Below are 22,885 nucleotides of genomic sequence, written 5' to 3' on the forward strand. Positions count from 1 at the left end.
TCAAGGACCGTAACTTCCCCTCCTCGGTGGTCGAGAACGCCCTCAACCGTGTCTCCCACATCTCCCGCACCTCATCCCTCACACCCCGTCCACGCAATAAGAACCAAAAAAGAATCCCCCTCGTCCTCACGTACCACCCCACCAACCTCCGGATCCAACGCATCATCCTCCGACACTTCCGCCATCTGCAATCCGACCCCACCACCAAAGACATCTTTCCCTCCCCACCTTTATCTGCTTTCCGGAGGGACAACTCTCTCCGTGACTCCCTTGTCCGCTCCACACTCCCCTCCAGCTCCACCACACCCGGCACTTTTCCCTGCAACCGCAGGAAGTGCTACACCTGCCCCCATACCTCCTCCCTCACCCCCATCCCAGGCCCCAAGAAGACTTTCCACATCAAGCAGATGTTCACCTGCACATCTGCCAATGTGGTATACTGCATCCGCTGTACCCGGTGTGGCTTCCTCTACATCGGGGAAACCAAGCGGAGACTCGGGGACCGCTCTGCAAAACACCTACGCTCAGTTCGCAATAAACAACTGCACCTCCCAGTCGCGAACCATTTCAACTCCTCCTCCCATTCCTCAGACGACATGTCCATCCTGGGCCTCCTGCAGTGCCACAACGATGCCACCCGAAGGTTGCAGGAACAGCAACTCATATTCCGCTTGGGAACCCTGCAGCCCAATGGTATCAATGTGGATTTCACAAGTTTCAAAATCTCCCCTCCCCCTACCGCATCCCAAAACCAGTCCAGCTCGTCCCTGCCTCCCTAACCTGTTCTTCCTCCCACCTATCCCCTCCTCCCACCTCAAGCCGCACCTCCATCTCCTACCGACCAAGCTCATCCCGCCCCCTTGACCTGTCCGTCCTCCCTGGACTGACCTATCCCCTTCCTAACTCCCTACCTACACTCACCTTTACTGGCTCCATCCCCGCCTCTTCGACCTGTTTGTTTCCTCTCCACCTATCCTCTCCTCTATCCCTCTTCTATCCGCCTCCCACTCTCTCCCTATTTATTTCAAAACCCCCTTCCCCTCCCCCTTTTCTGATGAAGGGTCTAGGCCCGAAACGTCAGCCTCTCTGCTCCTATGATGCTGCTTGGCCTGCTGTGTTCATCCAGCCCTGCACCTTGTTGTCCCCAAGAATGAATATGTTTAGTAAACACACCCAAATTTAATCAATCACTTCCAGTACTGCTGGGATTAGTTTGTGTTAGAAAGAGTTGAAGGTACAGAATAACATGACCTGTGGTTCAGTGGGTAGTGCCCCTGCCTCTCCAAAAGCTTTAGAGAGCCCCACTCCCAGTCTCGTTAGCCACAGAAAGGGCGATCATGAAGCAGCCAAACAAACAGTTTGATGAATCAAGTTTGCTAATCGTTCCAATACCTTTGTTGCAGGTAATAAGAATGAGGGGAGATTCCTGATGAAATGATATGGTACCCCTCAAGCTAAGACCATCTGTCACTTTAAGCAGAGAGCAATGCCTATGGTTCCTCACCGATTCTGGCTAATTGTGGTCAAGCTAACAGTCAAGTCTAAAAGGAAATAGAAAGAAAAGTTTATTCCAAGTGCAATTATAATATGTCTGTTACTATTCTCTCTACAAATGCAAGACAGATTCTTCCTGACTCCAATACTAATCCCTTGCAAAATAACACACCTCTGAGGTTAGTTACTGCAGTAGGGCGTTGGTCATTATATTCCCTTTCTCAAAACGTAAAGTATAATAGGATTAATTTTTACGCAGAGTAAATAGTGTTCAATGCAGCTGTGTGAAGACAGGATTCAACTAGTGACTTTTTTTTGATAGATCGATCAATCAATCAATCAATCAATCAATCAATCAATAAATAAATAAATAAATAAAGGCTTGTAAAGAGGAACATATTGACCCTGGCAAAGATAAATCAAACAGACCAACATATCCATTCAGTTAATCAATGCCAGAGAGGTCAGACTAAACAGCAGAACAGTAACTACAGGCAGGAAATGTGGACTTCTTCCCAGAAAACACTCTTCCTACCTCCCCCAGCATTTGAATTTTGACACAACTCATGAAAGTTGAGGCGAGAATGCTGCAACATCTTGAAATAATCAGGCACCAACAGTGGAGACAATAAAACCTTTGAAATCATACATTCACTGGTATCCTGAAGCTTGTAAGCCACAAACTCCCATTGTTTATGCTGATATGTCACTTGGTTAATTTAAACATTACACCAACATACAGAAAGTTATTTTGATTAAAACAAGAATCCATTGATTTTACTAGTCAAAAAAAAAACTCAATACATGATAATCATTTAAGTCCCATTTCAAGGCTATAATCAATGAAAAAAAAATCAAACCAAGATCTGAATCCCATTTACGTTTACAAACAGACTCTTAAATAACAGGTTCCCCACCCTGCATTCATTTCACAAAAGCGAAAGTTTAATAATAACAGCCAACATTTTTCCTAGTGCCTCACACTACTAGTCAAATATAAAAATTAGAAGCAGAAGCAGACCATTTGGGCCATTAAACCTACTCTCCAATTCAATATGATCTTGGCCAATCTGTTTGTTTCATATTCCACAATTCAATTTACCCCAATAAGAATTCATTTTTTAAACAAATCTTCATTGTTTGAAAACAAGGTGCTGCACTTACAAACTATACATTGTCTGTTTACTTTTACAAACAATTTTCTTTCAGAAGAAAATTAATGCAATTCTATGTTTGCATGATTAAGTTAATGTTTTTATCTTTATATTTTACAACATAAAGAGAAAATAATTGTGAAATATTGGCTGAAGGATTTCATTTTGCCCAATATGAAGTGAACAGTCCACTCAATGAAACTCTGACCAATACATAAATCTCCAGTTTCTATTGAACAATTAGAACACAAGAAATCATGTATGAATGTTATTCATTAAATTTTGAAAGATTAAAAATTCTGTCCTACTTTTCCAGCTCATTCAAACCCCTCATTGACCCCAATACCCAACAATAGAGAAAAACTCTATTCCAAGCTTTGAGACTTGCCAAGAAATTATTCAAGACATTTGCTTCAAAGACTGTTAAATCCTATCATGCCTTCCATATTGTCTGTACAACCTGTCTGAAACTAAGTCAATATTGTCTGTTGTATACCACCCATATATTTCACTCGTTTCTTTGCCAATTGGCCTGAATCTGTTTTCTCTAGTTACCAATCCCCCTGTCAATGGAAACTGTTTCTCTTTATCTGCCAAAGCCATTCACAATTTGGGCACCTCTAAATCTTTCCTGAACCTTCTCTGCTGCAAGGGGAACAGTTCAGGCTACTCCAGTCTTTCCAAATAACTGAAAGGGGAGGCAATGGCCTAATGGTATCATTGCTGGACTGTTAATCCAGATCCACCAATTTAGCTAACTTGACATTTTTGAACAAAACACTGCATAATTGAGAAGACACCGGTTTTATCTAATCTCAGGGATTTTGCTCCATTGAAGTTTTAAGTGTAGAATTTTACAGCACAATGACAACCACTCAGCCCAACTGGTATTTCTGCTTGTTATGAACCTTCCACCGTTCCTCTTCAACTCAGCCCATCAGCCTGTCAAACGTTTATCCAGCTTTGTCTCATAGACAATACACGGAGTTTAGTTTCAAACATTCCAGGCTTAATCCCTCTTCTGTTGGTTTGAGGGCAGGTGATGGCCTAGTGATATTATCGCAGGTCTGTTAATCATAAAACCCAGGTAATGTTCTGGGGACATTCCTGGTTTGAATTTTGCCACAGCAGATGGTGGATTATGAATCCAAGAAAAATCTGGAACTAAGGGTCTAATGATGGCCCTGAATCCATTGCTGATTGTTGGAGAAAACCCATCCGGTTCACTCATATCCTTCAAGGAGAGAAACAGCCATCCCTATCTGCTCTGGCCTATGTTTGACTCCAGACCCACAGCAACGTGGTTGACTTTTAACTGCCCTCTGGGCAATTAGGGATGGGCAATAAATGCTCTTCACGAAATTTGGCTCTCTGTTGCAAATGAAAACACATCTGTGTTTGGTAATCTCCCAATCACCCTTAGTCGTACATAATCTTGAAGGAAGTAATAATTGTTTTGAGTTATTTTATTCATCCACAGGATGAGGGCGTTGCTGGTTAGGCCAGCATTTATTGCCCATCCCTAATTGCCCAGAGGGCAGTTAGGAGTCAACCACATTGCTGTAGGTCTGGAGTCATATGTAGGCCAGACCAGGTAAGGATGGCAGTTTCTTTCCCTAAAGGACGTTAGTTAACCAGATGGGTTTTTCCTGACAACTGATTCATGGTCATTGTTAGACTCTTAATTCCAGATATTTATTGTATTCAAATTCTACCATTTGCTGGATTCGAACACAGGTGCCTTGAACATTACATGAGTCTCTGGATTAACAGTCCAGCAATAATAGCATTAGGCCATTGCCTCCCCCTTCAGTCATGTGGAAAGACTGGAGTAGTCTGAACTGTTCCCCTTGCAGCAGAGAAGGTTCAGGAAAGATTTAGAGGTGCCCAAATTGTCAACGGCTTTGGCAGATAATGAGAAACAGTTTCCATTGGCAGGGGGAATTGGTAACTAGAGAAAACAGATTCAAGCCAATTGGCAAAGAAATGAACAAAATAGTTTTATGAAATACATTTAATACTTTAGTCATGGAATTGGAAAAGTACTTTAAAAGAAAGATTTTGCAGGGTTGCTGGGAAAAGAACAGGGCGATGGTGATTCTTTTGATCAAGTAAATAAAGACAGCTGCTCAGTATTCACTTTTATATGCTCCCCCAATTCTCACCACATCTCCAAGCCTGTACCGCTCACTTACCCCTCAAACAAGGGGGACAGACATTTTAAAAAACCTGTAACAATGCAATTCTGAATTAGCCACCAGTGACAGAAACTGGGCCAATCAGCTGTGAACCTGATCTGGCTTTGCTGAAAAGATGCTCCACATTAGAATAGAATGCCCACAGAGTAGAAGGAGGCCATTTGGCCCATCCCACCCAGACCTATCCCCCTAGCCACAATTCCCACACCTAGCTTGCAAATCCTTGAACACTATGGCCAATCACCCAACCTGCACATCTTTGGACTGTGGGTGGAATCAAACCCAGGTCCCTAGCACTGCAAGGCAAGCAGCGTTAACCACTGAGCCACTGTGCGGCTGTGCCTAGACAGCACTCAGTGGAGACTTGGAATTTCTTGCAGGTCCCACAAAAGAAGGGTGGTATGTTATTAAACTCTATATAGTCCTGTGTGTCAGTGCAGCACTGGACATTCAAGATTTTTATGTTCAGCTAAGTTAAAGCAATTCTTTCGGGGAGAATTCAAAACTAGGGGGGGTCATAAGTGTATAATAATTATTGATAAATCCTATACGGAATTCAGAAGAAACCTCTTTACTCAGAATGGGGGGAGTGTGGGACCTGTTCTCACATGGCTGTTCAGCACAGATACATGTAAGGGGATACTGTATATACATAAGGGAGAAAGGAACTGAGGGTTATATTGATAAACTGAGATGAAGAAGTGGGGAAGGGGGCCTTGCGTAAAGGTTAAATACTAGCACAGACCTAACGGATTGAATGGTCTGTTTCTGTGTTGTAAAAATAGACAAAAACAGCACAGGACTTGAAGCACAAACCACAGTGTCAGAAACACAGTGCCATTTGCAGAACCCAACCCAACTCCCTTCACTTGGCAAAACAGTTACGGACACAATTTTTTTCAGAACGTTCAGGAAACAGGTGAGAAAACAAACCACACTAAACATTAAACCAGGAGTTCAGCGGGTATGACTAAAGCTGCGCCGAAGGTCACCGGTCTTTGAAAGTTAACTTTCATGAAAATGTTACTGGAGTGGAGCAGACTCATGGGATTATATCCTGTCCTTTTCTTTGAAGCTGCGCTAGCTTTTGCCCCTTTCTTCCCAGTGGAGCTCGGGCTTCCTGTGGTCTCCACATTGCAATTCAACCAAAAAAAATATACTTCTCCACAACACCTTTCTTCGATTAGCGGCAGAACTTGGCTGGGCTGTAACAGAGCCCTCTTTAAAATTCTCCCATCAACAGAATCATCCAACATAAAAGGAGGACATTCACTCCCATCCAGCCTGTACTAGCTCTTTGAAAGAACTACTGAAATATTCGCAGCTCCTTACAGTCTCCTCATAACGCCAAAATTGTCCTCCATTACAAACTTGTATTCAATTCACTTTTGAATCTGTTTTTATTGTCCTTTCAGGAAGCAATGCAAGAGGTCAACTCTTAAAATAAACAAAATTGACATGTTAAGCACAAATCAGCCACTTTCTACCATAATGCATCAACCCAATCCCAAATGGTCATTACGTCCAAGACTGGGTTGGAAAACAAGATGGAGAGATATATTACACATGGCAATAGGCGTTCTTCACGAGGGAGATCAATTTGTGATACGGCTGCCCCGTGTGTATTCGATTTAGAAATCCTGCCATTACCGGAAGATGGAGCTTTACCAAATCTCCTGATGGTAGAGTCTATCTTCTTTTGCCAACAGTGGTTTGGAGGGCGTATAATGATGCCCAGCGCACTTCGTAGAGAAAACATGAACACCAAAGGACTAGCAATCAATGTGAACTGCAAATATTGAGAAAATAAGTTGAAAATTAGCAGTAAATAAAATCAATGTTACATCAACCATGATCCTACTGAATGGCACAGCAGGCTTAAGGGGCTGAATGGCCTATTCTTGCTCCGAATTCTTATGGTCTTGTATATGTTTTATCTTAATATTAAATTATTTAAACAGAGTGGTGGAGGTACTCTCGCAACATTGAAGAAGCATCTGGATGAGCACCTAAAATGTTGTAGGCTATGGACCAAGCTCTGCAGCTTATGTGAGACAATATACACATTGCCCCACCAGGTCAAATATGCTGTTGGGAAGCAAACCTCACATCATGGCTAGCAGTGCTGACCATCTATAAACATTACGATATCTTTGTGATTAGGAATTTGCAAAACAAATCAAGGTACAAGCAAATAACAGCTATGCAGGTAAATGGGATTAGTGTAGTTTGGTGTTTGTTGGTCAGTATCGACTTGGTGGGCTGAAGAGCCTGTTTCCATGCCGTATGTCTCTATGATTCTATATTAAAAAGTTACAGCACTCAAAACACTCTTTAAAATGGCTAGTGAATATGAAGCAAATTTGAGAAGTTTAAATAAAAATTAAATGACATGCCCTACACAGCAATAAAACATAGTAAAAAACAGTAGCTTCTGTACAATAGGTTATCAGAATTCATGATCTGATCTTTGGGGACAAAGAATTTTCTTGCAGTCCCCTTGTCTGAGTTTAGCCAGCAACTCAGACCAGCGAGATGAAGTTGCATCTGTGGTGTAATATTCTTGGTATTAATGCGCCGTCAAGGCAAATTTGCAAAGCCTGCTGAGGGAAGAAAAACATTATGTTATTTTAATAAACATCTTACTTTGGCTTCATCTTGCCGTGAGGCTGCTGGAGAGAGTGAGATGCACGCTGTTATGTTATGTTTTGTGGTTAGTGTACTGTTAAACGAGACATGTCCACTACATTACTGCATCATAGGGCCAGAGGTGGGTCCTCATCAGGCAACTCTCACAGAAAGAGGTAGCTCTCATACAGCTGTTTACTCAGATGGAAGATAGACCAGAAGAGGAGGAGGGACACCCAGGAAACAGCTCCCTGATTAGAGAATAGGATGCTGCCTTCACAACTTTAATAAGGCCAACAAATTCATCACCCACAGCCTATTTGTCCTCTGGTACCAATGAATCATTCCCAGTTTTCCTGTTTGTAGATATTTTTAATCAACCTGAAAAGGCATGTTATGATACACCTCTGGAGCAGGTAAGACTTGAACCTGGGCCTTCTAGCTCTGAGATAGGGGCCCTACCACTGAACCACAAGAGCTCTGTTGTTACTTTAACTAATGTATCATCTAAACAGCTGCTTCACAAACTCATTAAACTGTCAAAAAATTGCTACAAATTATTGACTACCTACATTAGGTAACTGTGTTCAGAAACTAGCAAAAATTAACTATCATAGTGAGCAACCTGATGGTATAAAGACCTCAGATTCCATTTTAATTTGGATCATTTGAGATACACTATCAAAAGCATACAGCCCTGTTGTACTCAAGTAACTGTATATTGTCCAGGGCAATGCTGTATCTAGTAGCCAGTTCTAATAAACATCTGTTGGATCCTTCAATATCATCTTATCACCTCTTCAGCTCTGATGAAGAGTCATCTAGACTCGAAACGTTAGCTTGTTCTCTCCATGGTAGCCGTCTGACTCGCTGTGATCTCCAGCATTTGTTGTTTTCAGTATAGATTCTAACATCTGCAGTAATCTGCTCCTGCTGTCACCTTATCAATGCCTCATTTCTTATGTGAGACAATATACACATTGCCCCACCAAGTCAAATATGCTGTTGGGAAGCAAACCCCACATCATGGCTAGCAGTGCTGACCATCTATAAACATTACGATATCTTTGTGATTAGGAATTTGCAAAACAAATCAAGGTACAAGCAAATAACAGCTTTGGACATCAGACAATTTAAACAACCAGAAGCACCAGTTTCTGAGATTACAGATAGTTGCACTGATGTATCAGTAGGACACTGACCATCAAGATGATGGACAGGTTTTGAAATAACTGCACAGAGGCCAGTATCCTGTCACCAAGTCACCCTTTTTTACCTGCACACTGCCTGTGACCAACCAGCTCAGAGTCAGTCTCCTGAACTGAGGAGATTCTAAATCCCCTGTTTATATTGGTCAGCCACGGCTCTCTTGATTGGCCCAGGTTAACAACCCCCGTCAAGGATCTCGTAGACAACAAGATCCAACTGGTTCCAATCACTACAAGTTTGTTCAATACGAAATAATTTTCTAAGATCGCCTTACTTAAACAAAAAAGAAAATAATGATAAGGCTGCAACTCAAAGCTAGAAGTTGTGGGCTAGTACACACTGTTCCTGGCAGTTAATACAAAGTAACAGTGTCTTAACACCTGAACAATGTGTGTTATTAAGGCAGCAGCAGTATTGAAGGGAATAAAAACAGTACAATAGCAGTTTAACAGTTTACAATGACATAAAGTCCGGGGCACACAACTTAAGGGGGGCAGAGTGGAGTTAAGGCAGAATCACGGACCTTATTATGGATTTGGCAACATTGTTTACTGAATTACAGCTGTGCAAATAAAAACGCAGTTCAATTTTACAGATCAAGCGACTGATTTGGCAAGCCGTACCTTTAGTCCCTTCACTCAAGACATTTAAGACTCTAGGATAAAGTCTATCAATAATCTCAGCACCTGACAGTCTGCAGCTCCAACAATTTATTAAGTCTCACTTCTCTGGGTGATTGTAATTCCACCTAAGTTCCTCCTTTCCATTTCCGGCTTCATAGCTGCTTCTGGAGTCTTACTTGCATCCACCATTGTGAAGACTGATGCAAAATACCTGTTCAACAACCATCTCCTTGTTTTCCATTATTAATTCTCCAGATTCATTTTCTACAGGACTAACACTCACTTCATTAACTTTTTTCTTAAAAAAAAACAATTTGTACAAACTCTTACAATCTATTTTTATATTTCTAGCTAGTACTCTGGCATTATCTGATTTTTTTCTTTTTGTACATTCTTTGCATGTTTTCATACCAAATTGCTTGAATTGAATTAGCTTTATTGTCATATGTACTCAAATGTTTGAGTAAAGTGAAACGTTTACAAGTTGCCACTTACAGCGCCATCTTAAGTACAAGGTACCTAGGTACAGATTCTTCAATACTTTTCTAATATTTTTTCCTGTGAACTTGTAAAGAAATAAAAGGTCCTAGCCTAGACACCTCTGTACCTGTGAATGTTGTAGTTGTACATAATAGCCAGTTGTAAAAATAACATCTGTAGGATCCTTCAATACCACATAATTCACACCTAGTTTCTTAAGTTATGAGGGATAACATATGCATTGTCACATCATGTCAAATTCTCTGTTGGAGGCAAAATCCTGCACGTGATATTGCATCATTTCCTAGGATGATGCACACACTGTCATTAGGATATCACACAGTCAAGGTTAACATTTATGCTATAGGTTGTCTCATCTTAATTCCACTCCAGAGACGTGAGCATCAGATCTAGGCAAAAGAACGACTACAATACCGAGAGACTGCTGCACTGTCGGGTGTCCCAATTTTCAAATGGGATGCTAAACCGATGTCCCATAATTTTCTCAATTGTTCACTGAATACTAGAGTCACTAGTACAGCCAATGTTTATTCACTATCTATAGTTGTCCTGGAGAAGGCAGCAATAGTGAGCTACCTTCTGGAATTGCTGCAGTCTGCATGGTGGCTGTATGCCAGCCGTGCTGATTGGGAATGTGTATCTGACCTCTCAGCTGGGCATAAAGCTTCCCAAGGCACAATTTCAAGGAAATTAGGAATCTTGTTCACTATTTATCATGCAACCAGATTATGTGGTCATGATCTATTTGCTGTTTGGAGAACCTTACTGTACACAAGCTGGCCTTTGCTTTTCCTTCCTAACAAGTTGTAACAGCTGCTACATCTCAGTTGGCTGTGAAGCACTTTGGGTCATTATCAAAGAGTCATAGAGCACGGAAACTCTTCGGTCCAACTAGTTCATGCTGACCACGTTCCCAAACTAAACTAGTCCAACCTGCCTATGTTTGGCCCTCCAAACAGCGGCACAGTGGCTCAGCAGTTAGCCCTACTGTCTCACAGCGCCAGGGACTTGGGTTCGATTCCACCATTGGGCAACTGTCCACGTGGAGTTTGCACATTCTCCCTGTGTCTGCGTGGGTTTCCTCCAGGTGCTCCGGATTCCTCCCACAGTCCAAAGATGTGCAGGTTAGGTGGATTGGCCATGGGAAATGCAGCGTTACAAGGATAGGGTGGGGGCATGGGTGGGACGCTCTTCGGAGAGTTAATGTGGACTTGATGGGCCGAATGGGCCCTGCTTCCACACTGTAGGGATTCTAGTCTATGAAATCTTTCCTTTCATGAACTTATCCAAATGTCTTTTGAACATTGTAACTGTACCCGCATCTACCACTTCCTCTGGCAGCTCATTCCACACATGAACCACTCTCTGTGGAAAACAAGTTGCTCCCCCCCGCCCCCGTCCCTTTTAAATCTTTCTCCTTTCACCTTAAAAATACTCCCCCAGTTTTGAACTCGCGCATCTTATGGAAAAGACCTTGACTATTCGTCTTATCTATGCCCCTCATGATTTTATAAAATGTTTACAAAGGTCACCCCTCAAACTCCTACACTCCAGTCAAAAAAGTCGCAGTCTATTTTCATAACTCAAACCCTCCATTCCCAAAGCTGGATCTGTTTTTTGTTACTGAGGCATTCATCACCTTGTAAGATTTTGCTGCAGTCTCCTAGACTAGTTCTTAATTACCTAAGGTGTCACACATTGCAACAATAACAAGACAAAGAATTTCATTGGCTATAACACAGTTTGGGGCATCCTGAAGCGACGAAAAGTACTGTTCAAATAAAGGATGCTATCGAAATGCAAGTCCATCAGAATCTCACAGAGCAAAAGCAAGCCATTCAGCCCCACCATGCCTGTGCTATCCCACTAGACCCATTACACCTCCCCGTTCCAAATCCTTCCTGCTTCCAAGGCTTCTTTTTAAAAACACAATTCCTCTTACAAGACAACAAGGTGCAGGGCTGGATGAACACAGCAGGCCAAGCAGCATCATAGGAGCAGAGAGGCTGACGTTTCGGGCCTAGACCCTTCATCAGAAAAAGATGATGCTACCCAGGCCATTTTGTGTGTGTTTATGTAGTGGGAGACTTGGAGTAAAATTCAGTCATTAAAACGGTTTAAAATAAGGAGAAAAAAATTAGATTGGCATTCTTACCTAGCGTTCACAAGGCATCGGGACCAGATGCAATACATCCAAGGACACTGATGGAAGTGAGAGTGGAAATTGCGGAGGGCTTGGCAATAATTTAATTCAGTTTTCCTTACACAGGAGAGTTGCAAGCATTATGTTCCTGTTCAAAAACGGTGTAAGGATTAGCTAAGCAAATACAGACTAGTCAGCTTTGATGACTGGGAAACTTCTAGAAACAGTAATTCAGGACAAATACAGATTAACTAGAGAGAGCGAGCATGGAATTACTAAGTGATGATAATATTCACTTAACTTGCTGGAGGTTTTTGAAGTGGTGCCGAAGAAGGTGATTGAGATATAAAGGGATTTTCAAAAGGCACTAGATACAGTGTGAGACAAGAGACTTGTGAGCAAAGTTAGATCATGGGATAAAAGGGATAGTAGAAACATGGATTCAAAATTGGCTGAGTGACGGGAAACAGTAACATGATTTTTGGGCTGGGTAAGGTTTGTAATTGAATTCCTCTGGGGTCAGTGTTAGGTCTTGCTTTTCCTGATATAAATAAATGATCCAGAATTTAATGTGCAATGCAGAATTTCAAAATTAGCAAGGAATACGCACCTGCAAGTGTTGTGAACTGTGAGAAGCGTGGTGTAGAAATTCAAATTGACATGAGACAACTTGGTAGATTGGGTGGATAGATTGGCAATTACATTCAATGTGAAGACATTTTGGGAATATATTTTGGTACAAAGAACTTGGAGAGGATAGACAGTAAAAATAAATAAAGGGTCTAGGCCTGAAACGTCAGCTTTCCTGCTCCTCTGATGCTGCTTGGTCTGCTGTGTTCATCCAGCTCTACACCTTGTTATCTCGGATTCTCCAGCATCTGCAGTTCCTACTATCTCCTCTTACGAATTGAGTTCCCGCACAGCAATCCGGTCTCTCTTCAATTTTAGCCCTTGAAAGCGGTCACATTAACAAACCTATCTGCAGATGTTTTAAGCGGAATGCGCCTCTCGGTTCAGGTAGTCTCCTGTATTGTTGGGTAAAAGCCAAGCCGCACTTCACTTTAGAGGGAGGTTTGCAAAAGCCGGAAGCTCTACAACAGCACTGCAGCAAAACTTACAACAGCAAGATGCACTTCTGCAAAGGTCACTGCTTCGGTGGAAACGGAAACTGCAGAGAATGAATGACAGGGTTAGGATGGAATTGAGCGTCAAGCAGTGGGAGGAGATTTTAGATCCGCTTTTAATAATTAATCCATTGCATTCTTCCCCCCGCCCCCCTCCCCACTGTATCTGGCCTGAGCCTTCCCACTGATTATAATTGCACCAAGGCTTGCGCAGAATGTCTTGAACGTCAAGCAGTGGGAGGAGATTTTGGACCAGCTTTTAATAATTAATCTACTGCATTCTTCCCTGCCCCAGTATCTGCCCTGAGCTGTCCCACTGATTATAATTGCACCGAGGGTTGTGTTCCTTTTAGAAACATTTAATGGCTAGGCATGCATTAAAGGTGAGAGTAGGAAAGTGCAAAGGAGATGTGAGGGGCAAGTTGTTTACACAGAGAGTGGTAGGAGCCTGGAGCTGTACTGCCAGGGGTGTTGGTGGAGGCAGATAGGATAGGTGTATTTAAGGGACTTTAAGATCAGCATATGAATATGCAAGTGATGGAGGGAAATTGACCAAAGGCAGGTGGAAGGGATTAGTTTAATTTGGTGTCATGTTGGGCACAACATCGTGGGCCAAAGGGCCCATTCCTGTTGTTGTACTGTCCTACGTTCTATTTGGGCTGCAACTTCCCCCAATTGCCTTGGAGTCACTGTGAATTAAACAGAAATTTCCGGTACACCCAAAACAAAACTCAGCAAAAAAAAAACCCAAACAACTGCAGACGTTAGAAATCAGAAACAAAAACAGAAATTGCTGGAAAATACTCAGCACGTCTGGCAGCATCCATGGAGAGAGCATACTTGACATTTATGGTACTATTCAATTTCTGTTTTTGTTTCAGAGAAAAAAAGTCATGCATGTGACACTAGGTAAAGGCGAGTACAGAGTGGCGACCAAGAATCATGCATTTGGATAGGGAAGGGCCTGTTTTCTGATTGATGCAGGGATGCAGCGCAAGGGAGATGAGGTTTCCAACTGGGGTTGGCAACAATTTTTGAAATCGACTTTAGGTGGCATTAATGAGAAAAATTTGAGTCAACATAAATAGCATCTATATACCTTTTTAAAGTAATAGAGCACACAATTGTTACAGTACAGGAGGCAGCTATTTGGCACATCTTGTCTGCCCCAGCTCTCCAAATAAGCATTTCACCTAATGTACCTTCTCCCCCTTTACTTGCATGTTGTTCGTTTTCGAGTAACAAGTTGCTTCCCTTTTGAATTTCTTGATTGTACCTGGCTCAAGCAAAGCAATGCATTCTCGACAGTAACCACTCACTGAGTGTAAAAGATTTTCCTCATGTCACTTTTACTTCTTTTACTAATTATTTTACAACTTTGCCCTCTAATTCTGGATTCTTTCACCAGTGGGAACATTTTTTCTTGATTGACTGTGTGGAAACCTCTCATGATCAGAAGGCGTCTGTGCACCATCTCTTCAAGGTAAACTTGGGAGTTCAGCTTCAATCTATCTTCAGAACTGATAGTCCTCATCCTAGGAATCATTCCCGTAAACGTCTTCTGCACTCTGCACAATGCCTTCACATCCTTTTCAAAGCACAGTACCTTGGACACAATATTTCGTTTGAGGCTGAAACAGGTTAAACACTACCTCCTTATTCTTGAATTCTATGCCTCTATAATGCTGTATCCTTTCTTTGCCTGTTCTGCCACATTATGCACACATACACTAAGGTCCCTGTGTCCCTGCAACCCCTTTTGAGTTGTTTTATTTATTTTTACTGTCTATCCTCTCCAAGTTCTTTGTACCAAAATGTATTCCAAAAATATCTTCACATTGAATGTAATTGCCAATCTACCAAGTTGTCTCATGTCAATTTGAATTTCTACACCACGCTTCTCACAGTTCACAACACTTGCAGGTGCGTATTCCTTGCTAATTTTGAAATTCTGCATTGCACATTAAATTCTGGATCATTTATTTATATCAGGAAAAGCAAGTCCTAACACTGACCCCAGAGGAATTCAATTACAAACCTTACCCAGCCCAAAAATCATGTTACTGTTTCCCGTCACTCAGCCAATTTTGAATCCATGTTTCTACTATCCCTTTTATCCCATGATCTAACTTTGCTCACAAGTCTCTTGTCTCACACTGTATCTAGTGCCTTTTGAAAATCCCTTCATATCTCAATCACCTTCTTCAGCACCACTTCAAAAACCTCCAGCAAGTTAGGTGAATATTATCATCACTTAGTAATTCCATGCTCGCTCTCTCTAGTTAATCTGTATTTGTCCTGAATTACTGTTTCTAGAAGTTTCCCAGTCATCAAAGCTGACTAGTCTGTATTTGCTTAGCTAATCCTTACACCGTTTTTGAACAGGAACATAATGCTTGCAACTCTCCTGTGTAAGGAAAACTGAATTAAATTATTGCCAAGCCCTCCACAATTTCCACTCTCACTTCCATCAGTGTCCTTGGATGTATTGCATCTGGTCCCGATGCCTTGTGAACGCTAGGTAAGAATGCCAATCTAATTTTTTTCTCCTTATTTTAAACCGTTTTAATGACTGAATTTTACTCCAAGTCTCCTACTACATAAACACACACACACAAAATGGCCTGGGTAGCATCATCTTCCTTGTGTTATGGACCAGACCAGACCCCTCAAAATATTTTAAAAAGGTAGCCTAGACCCTAACCTTTTCTTATTTTAAAGGCAAATGTAATGTACCATGTTCCAGATGCAATTCGACTGCTCAAACTACTCAGTGTTAAGCATAACATAATTGATTCAAACACTATGGATAAAATACAACAAATCAAAGAAGAAATTGGAATATCTTAAGGCTACTGGAAAACTTAACAGATTAATAGATTGGTTAACTACCAACAGTAACTGTTCCAATATAGTAACATCCCACAAACACACCCTTAGGCAAAGGCAAATTCACAAGCAATTCTCCAGTCCAGCAGGAAAAACATCAAGAGAAAACCGAGAGAGAGACAGAGAGAGAGAAGCAGAGCGAGATGTACTGCAGCTTCAAAGCCACAGTAACTGCTACTGAGAAACTAAAACTATAAATCCCGGCACTGGGAGCTTGACCCAACCCATTTAGGCTGCTTCTATTTTACCAACTTTAAAAAATACCTAAGGCCTCACAAGCTGTTTACTTTAGTGGCTCTGAAGGGACTACTCAGTAACTCTCTGATTTTTCATTTTAAAAAAAACCCAGGTCAAAATACACCACTTGAAAGTTGTAGTGTTGTCACATTTGGTAAGGACATATGAAAAGTGAATTTAGTACCTCAGTTACATCTCTTGCTTTCTTTGCAAATCCCCTTTCTGATCCCTAATCAGCCCCTCGGTTCACTGCTCGGTTTACCACCCCTTTATTATTTATGTACCCTGTTTGCTTCTGTCATTTGCTTTATCACCACTTCTCAGAATCTTCTATATTCAGCCTCATTCGCAATTGTATTTAATGCTTGGTATTAGTTACAAGCATGCTTCTTCTTTACTGTAATTTCTACATCTTTTGTCATTTCAGGAGCTCTGACTTGTTTGAGCTACCTTATATTAACTTTCTATTACATGCCTTAGAGGGAATATGCCTCATCTTTGAAGGTAGTCCATTGCACCACTATAGCCCTATCTGGTAACACTAGCAAAATGCCCAAAAGGAATTCAGTTCTAACTCTCTTCATGAGCAAACTATTCAGAATGTGCAGGTCGCATCTCCCGTAGAGCAGATTCGATGTCCCAAGAATCTAAGACCATCTCCCCAGGCACACATTGATCCGTCTTATCCTCCCGTTCCTGTAATCACTTGCATGCTGCATCTGGAGATAACCACTTTTGAGATGCTGCTTGCTAATTTTCTACCTGAATACTGACCAGGTACAACATGTTTCATTCTAAAGAGCTCCAACACTTTTATCACTTTTACAAACAGGCATTAAATAACACATCAAACTCACGGCAGTTTCTAGGAGCAACAAGTTTTGCTTGTTACTGGCTCAAATCAGAGGAGAAAGGAAATCACATGATGAATCCCCTGACTCAGACACCATCCACCTCATTGTGACAGTGTCTCCTATTACAGAGGGTGGTGCAGATGATGCTACCACTCCCTGTCAGTGGGGAAATGCTTTTGGTATTTTTTGTGAATTGTTTGGAAGAATATAAAACAAAAGTCTTCTGCAAAACATGTGATCTTTTAGATACAAAGATGTTGGAGGAAATGATTGATGATCAGCTATTATCTGTTTCAATGGTTGAGCAGGCTCATTGGGTCAAATGGCCTATTCCTTCTCCCATTCCCATTCTTACGTTTAAAGGTAATTAGCAGTTGAGCTAATATTGCGGATCATATATACTTGAAGTGACATTCATTCATGTTACATGCCAGGGAAAACATTCTATCCACTGTCACAATCTGCAATAATTCTAAAAGTTTCAACAAGATAATTTCTGGTTGTTTTGAGTGACTGTAGAATCCAGCTTCCTTAATCTTTCGCTAAGACACTCCCACTATCCCAGGGATTAGTCTGGTAAACGACTGTTGCACTTGCTGTGTGAAAAATGTTGAGCGTAAATATTAGCACAATCAAGGTTTTTCAGCAAGTGCTGTCCATTTACAGAACTGCATCTCATGATAGGCCATATGTCCTAATGATTGGCTGACCAAATCAAACACAATAGGCAAAAATCAGGCCATATTCAATCAACCTGCATAATTTTAAAATTACTCAGGAGATTAGGGAATTTATCATTTTCCATTGCTTTCTCTATGGCAACACCTTGTCAATCAGTCAACTTACCAACCAATCAACATCCTTTCCTCCAGTTGTACAAATAATGTAATTTGAAATTTAGTATTTCTCATTTGTCACAAGTGTAAGACAAAAAGCTTCAACGTTGAAATTATTATAGGTTTTACATCACCTGGACATATTTTCTCCATTGTTACCTCTAGTCTTCACGATTGCAATACATTCCATCCTCTGTAAGCTTGAGTTCATTCAAGATTCCACTGCTCACACCAGATCCTATTCAGCCATAGCCCCCTTTGCTCAATGACCTACATTGGCTCAGAGACTGGTAAATCTTTGGTTCTAAAATTCTCATCCTCATTTCCAAATTCCCCCAGAACGTGCCCTCTTTCCTGACCTTTGCAATCTCCTCCAGTCCCACAAATCTGAGGCCTTTGCAGTCCTCCAATTCCGGTCCCTTCAAAATCGCAGATTTCAATCGCGCCCACATTGTTGGCAGTGCTTTTCTGGAATACCCTTCCTAAACCTCTTCACTTCTTTCCACATTCATCTATTTGTGCAGGGGTGGCTAAATATCTAATGTCAGCGTTCACAAGTAACTGGTCCTCACACCAGTGAAAATTTTCAAAGCAATTTTTATCTTAACTTTCGGGAGCTGGTAGGGTAACAATATTACAAACTCCTTGACAGTTATATTTTTACCATTAATCATAGTTTTAGGGTATTGGGTGGGAGATTCAGAGGAGATTTGAGAAAAATCTTTTTCACTCTGAGGGTAGTGGGAATCTGGAATGCACTGCTTGATAAGGTAGGGGAGGCTGGAAACCTTACAATATTTCAAAACAAAAAACTGTATGAGCACTTGAAATAAAACATTCAAGGATATGGGACAAGTGCAAGAAAGTGGGATTAGTGCACCTTTAAATGGTAATTATGTCAGTGCAGACTCGATGGGCTGGAGCACCTTTTCTGCGCTGTAAGATGCTACGGTGTAATATTTTACCATTTTGTCCTTGCTGCATTGCTGTACGACTACAAAACTAACAAAAGGGAAAACTTTCACAACCATATACTAACTGGAACGACTGAATTGTCAGATATCAACGTCGCAATCAGACTCAATCTGCTGCAAATTACTCATGTCTCTTGACTGCGTCAGAGAACACGTCACACACATTAAAGAAGTCTTTATGGTTAGAAAAAGATTTCGATAGAGGAGTTGCAGGTATGTCTCCAAGGAGATCAAGGCTGAGCCATAAATAGAAGGTAGTTCTGCTAAGTCCAGCAAGACATTCAGGGGAAAAAGAAAACTTACTTTAACAGCAGATGGTGGAAATGTGGAACTTGGAATGGCCTAGGATGAATAGCAGTGTTGAGGGAAAGTCATATAACAATAGAAAGGAAAAGGTTACAGAGATAACAACATGCTAAACTAGTAGTAGTGGAAGGCTCACGTAGAGCGTTTGCATGGGCCAGCTAGACCAAATGGCCTGTTTTTATTCTGTAAATTCTATGTAACTTTAATAACGTGATCTACTATTACATTCCAGTCATACATGAGGTAAACAGTTAGACTTAATATTTATCATATTACAAACATTTAATGGATAGTAAAAGCATATTTTAATATATACAATTCAAAACATGCCACTGATGTATCCCATTGGGCAATTAAGTTTCCATATAAACTCACTATTTGCTTAAATGTTTGCTCTAATTCCCAAGGTGATCCAAAATGAAGGCACATTCAGAAACAATGCAAAACACTTCAATATAAATTGAAAAGTTTTAATATTTTCTCTCAGTATCTTCCACTTGCAGATGGATCGTGCATTGATTTCTCCTCGTCTCTCATCAATGTTCATGCAAGAAACGGTTCAAACTGGGAAAACTAAACAGAAGTCAGTTGCTCCCTACTCTCCCCTGTCACAAATGACATTCAATATGGGCCCCAACTAAAGTTGACCAGAGTGTTTTCTATATATTGAGAAACCAGGAACTGTGAAGGAAGAGAGTTATTTATGGTCCAAGGACATAAATCACAAAATACTAGTGGACAGATGCAACAACAAAAACAAAATCAATGGAACACTGGCCATTAATCTCAAATCTGGAATACAATGCTACAGTTGTATAAAGCTTTGGCCAGATTCAAGTTAGAACATCTCAATCAGTTTTCTGGGCACTGCACTTCAGAAAGGATATACTGGCCCTTGGAGGATGTGCAGCACAGATTCACCAGAATGACTACAAGGATCAAATAAGGAATTCTGCATTGACCGAGAAGTTAGTTTACAAGATTTAGGACTGGTCTAATGGATATGTTTAAGATAACTAAAGGAATCTGAAGGGCAGAGAGAGGGGTAAAACTTTTCTCCTGTGGCGACAGTAGAACCTTGAAATTAAGGTCAGGCTATTCAGGTGTGATGTCAGGAGGCACCTCTTCACTCAAAGAGTAGAAGAAATCAGGAGCAATCCACCCCAAAAAGCATTTGAGGTTGGGGTCAGTTGCAAGTTTAAAAATGGAGATTGAAAGATTTGTTTTTGATAAGTGTTAGGATCACAAACTAAGATGGGTAGATGACTAAGATCTGTCATGATTTAGCTGAAAGACAGAATAGGTTTAAGGATTTGAATAAAAACATGAGGACTAGTACCAGATGTAAGCTATTCAGTCACTGGAGACTGCTCCGTCATTCAATGAGATCATGGCTAATCCTCTACTTCAAAACTATTTTCCTGCACTGTTCCCCTTGACATTTTAATACATAGAAATCCATCAACCTCAGTCTCAAATCTACTCAATGCTGAATCAGCACAGCCCCCAGGCTCGAGAATTCTAAAGATACACCACCCTTTGGGTGCAGAAGTTCAATATCTGACCAACCATCGATCATTCCCACCCCCACCATGCCCCTAACTACGGCCAACACTTTTCCTCGGCTGGCCTGTAAGAATTTTGTATGTTGTAATGAGATCACGTCATTCTTTAAAACAACTCTCTGTATTTTACCTCTTGCACATCTGGGTCCAAAAACACATCATTCTATCACTTGTGATACTGGATCCAAGGGTTTACTATCAGATTTGGGCAACGACATCCTAATTATGATGAAAGAAGTGAGACTTTTTTTTAAAAAAAGTGTTTGCATATCAAAGTAGTGGCAAATGGGTATTGGTCTATTTTTGTGAAGAGATTTAAAAATTAACTAGGTCAGTCTTTCTAGAACCACTGCTTTAATTCAGTCTATACCTCCCGGAGAGTTAATGGATGCTTGTTTATACTGTGGAGGTTTACAACCAGAGTGAAAAAAAACATAACTTTGCAGAAGCAACATTTTTCTTCATTTAGTTCAAAAACTTTTGGGAAGTTCAAGGAGATCTGACTGGAGTCAGATGCAAGTATAGCCTCTCTTAGAAAATGCAATTGTTAAAGCCAATTAACTGAATATGGTACCTGAGTGCAAGAGTTTAATTTATGAAACCTCTAGACCACTAGTTATTCAAAGCTGGGGAAGTCCAAAGTGATGAGAGTTTTCAAGGAAAAGGAGTTGTAGCTCACAGGACCAGAACTGAGAAAAAACAGTGAAGTAAAAACCTACAGATTTGATAGAAAAAAAATGGAAATTTATCTTTATTTGGATTTACTGTAAAGTATTGGGATCATAATATCAGTTCCAATACTCACACAGCCTGTTATGTTTGGAATTGGATTAGATTTTTCAAGACAGTGTACTAGTGCAAATGGCTACAAGTGCTGAGATTGTTGTAACATTTAAGACAGAATTCAGTGAACTTTTGAAGGCGGCATTATACAGGGAAACTGTAGACATGGAACTAGGACTTTCACGGTACAAACATGATGTACAAGTGGCTTGTGCTGAGATTTGTGTGCAAATTTATTTCAATAGTGTTGGAGTTAACCATTTTCTGATAGAGAGATCCTGTAAGTTCAGTTATCTTTCAACCTTCTCCCATCAATGCTGGCCTTTCTTGACTTGTTCAAGTTTTTTCTTCAGCAAGTTGTAGTTCTCCACAATCCCCGGAGAGGTTGGATCAAGCTTCAGAGCGAGCTTGTATTCTTTATCAGCTAGATCGAGTCTCCCCCAGCGATGGTAAAGTACAGCTGCAGGAGAAGGACAAACTTATTATCCAAACAATGGTTGAAGGTTATCTGGTATCATAGAATAGAGAACTACAAATTAATTGCAGAAGCTGAGCTTGTTCTCCTGAGAGCTGGGAACAACAAGAGGAGGTTTAATACAATTGTCCAAAAGTATAGAGTTTAGATAGCAATCAAGAAGAAATTATTTTCCTATTAGATGTGTCCATAACAGACGGCACAGATTTAACACATATAGGAAAACATCCAAGGGAATATGGAGAATTTTATTTCAGAGTCGTTACAATCTGAAATTCACTGCCTAAAAAAGAGCAGGTTCAATGGTAAACTTCAGAAGGAAAATGACTTTGCAGGGCTATGGGGTGAGAGCAAGGGTTTGTGTCAAAGTGGGATGAATGGAACTGCTCTTTCAAAGAGCTGGCAAAGGCACAATGGACTAAATGGCCTCCTAATGCATTTATGATTCAGTTCGAGCTGCACATGCGATTACACTTCAGGAATACTACTGGATAAACATAAAGAGAGCTTTATCGTGTACTCAGCATATTTATATCAGTGTTCAAAATAGCATTTTGGATGCAGAGTGAATCTAACGCAAATCACCCTGAGATATTAATTCGGGGATGCAACCAATCAAGGAAAAGCTGGCTGCAATGGCTCTGGGGGAGAACAGGACCAGGACCAGGACCAGGACCAGGGCCGGGAGTGGGGGAGGGTGGTGGAGGTGGTGTGTGAAGGTACCACAAATGATTTGAGGGATGTCAGGGTCTGCAAGGCCTGAGAGAGAGTGTGAGACAGAGTGTGTGAGAGAGAGAGACAGCCAGCGAGCGAGAGGAGAGAGAGAGAGAGAGAGACACACACACAAAGGTTTCATTGGGACTGGAAACAAGAAGATGGCTTCAAGGAGGGT

General features: G+C 41.1%; 2 protein-coding genes across 13 annotated transcripts in view; both read right to left on the bottom strand.

Annotated features, from left to right (window-relative positions):
• The window catches only part of LOC109930360 (gamma-glutamylaminecyclotransferase), a 28,883-nt gene extending 15,716 nt beyond the window's left edge, over positions 1-13,167 (bottom strand). The window contains exons 1-2 of one of the 11 annotated variants that reach the window (XM_048598096.1): positions 13,069-13,132; positions 6,497-6,635 (exon numbers count right to left, since the gene is read on the bottom strand). In XM_048598096.1, the coding sequence (XP_048454053.1) occupies positions 6,497-6,605 (109 nt within the window). In that variant the 5' untranslated portion in view covers positions 6,606-6,635; positions 13,069-13,132. Of the gene's footprint in view, positions 1-1,392; positions 1,542-6,496; positions 6,636-8,750; positions 8,770-9,306; positions 9,399-12,560; positions 12,658-12,925 lie in introns of those variants that run through there. The other 10 variants (XM_048598095.1, XM_048598102.1, XM_048598097.1 and 7 more) reach the window with 10 other exon arrangements.
• Positions 13,168-21,727: 8,560 nt separating this feature from the next.
• Positions 21,728-22,885, bottom strand: part of tmtc4 (transmembrane O-mannosyltransferase targeting cadherins 4) — a 36,032-nt gene continuing 34,874 nt past the window's right edge. For both annotated transcript variants that reach the window (XM_020514570.2, XM_048598043.1), the window contains one exon: positions 21,728-21,978. In XM_020514570.2, the coding sequence (XP_020370159.2) occupies positions 21,830-21,978 (149 nt within the window). In that variant the 3' untranslated portion in view covers positions 21,728-21,829. The remainder of the gene's footprint in view (positions 21,979-22,885) is intronic.

Source organism: Rhincodon typus, chromosome 6, assembly GCF_021869965.1.
Source record: "Rhincodon typus isolate 14 chromosome 6, sRhiTyp1.1, whole genome shotgun sequence".
In the NCBI taxonomy this organism is placed as follows: domain Eukaryota; kingdom Metazoa; phylum Chordata; class Chondrichthyes; order Orectolobiformes; family Rhincodontidae; genus Rhincodon; species Rhincodon typus.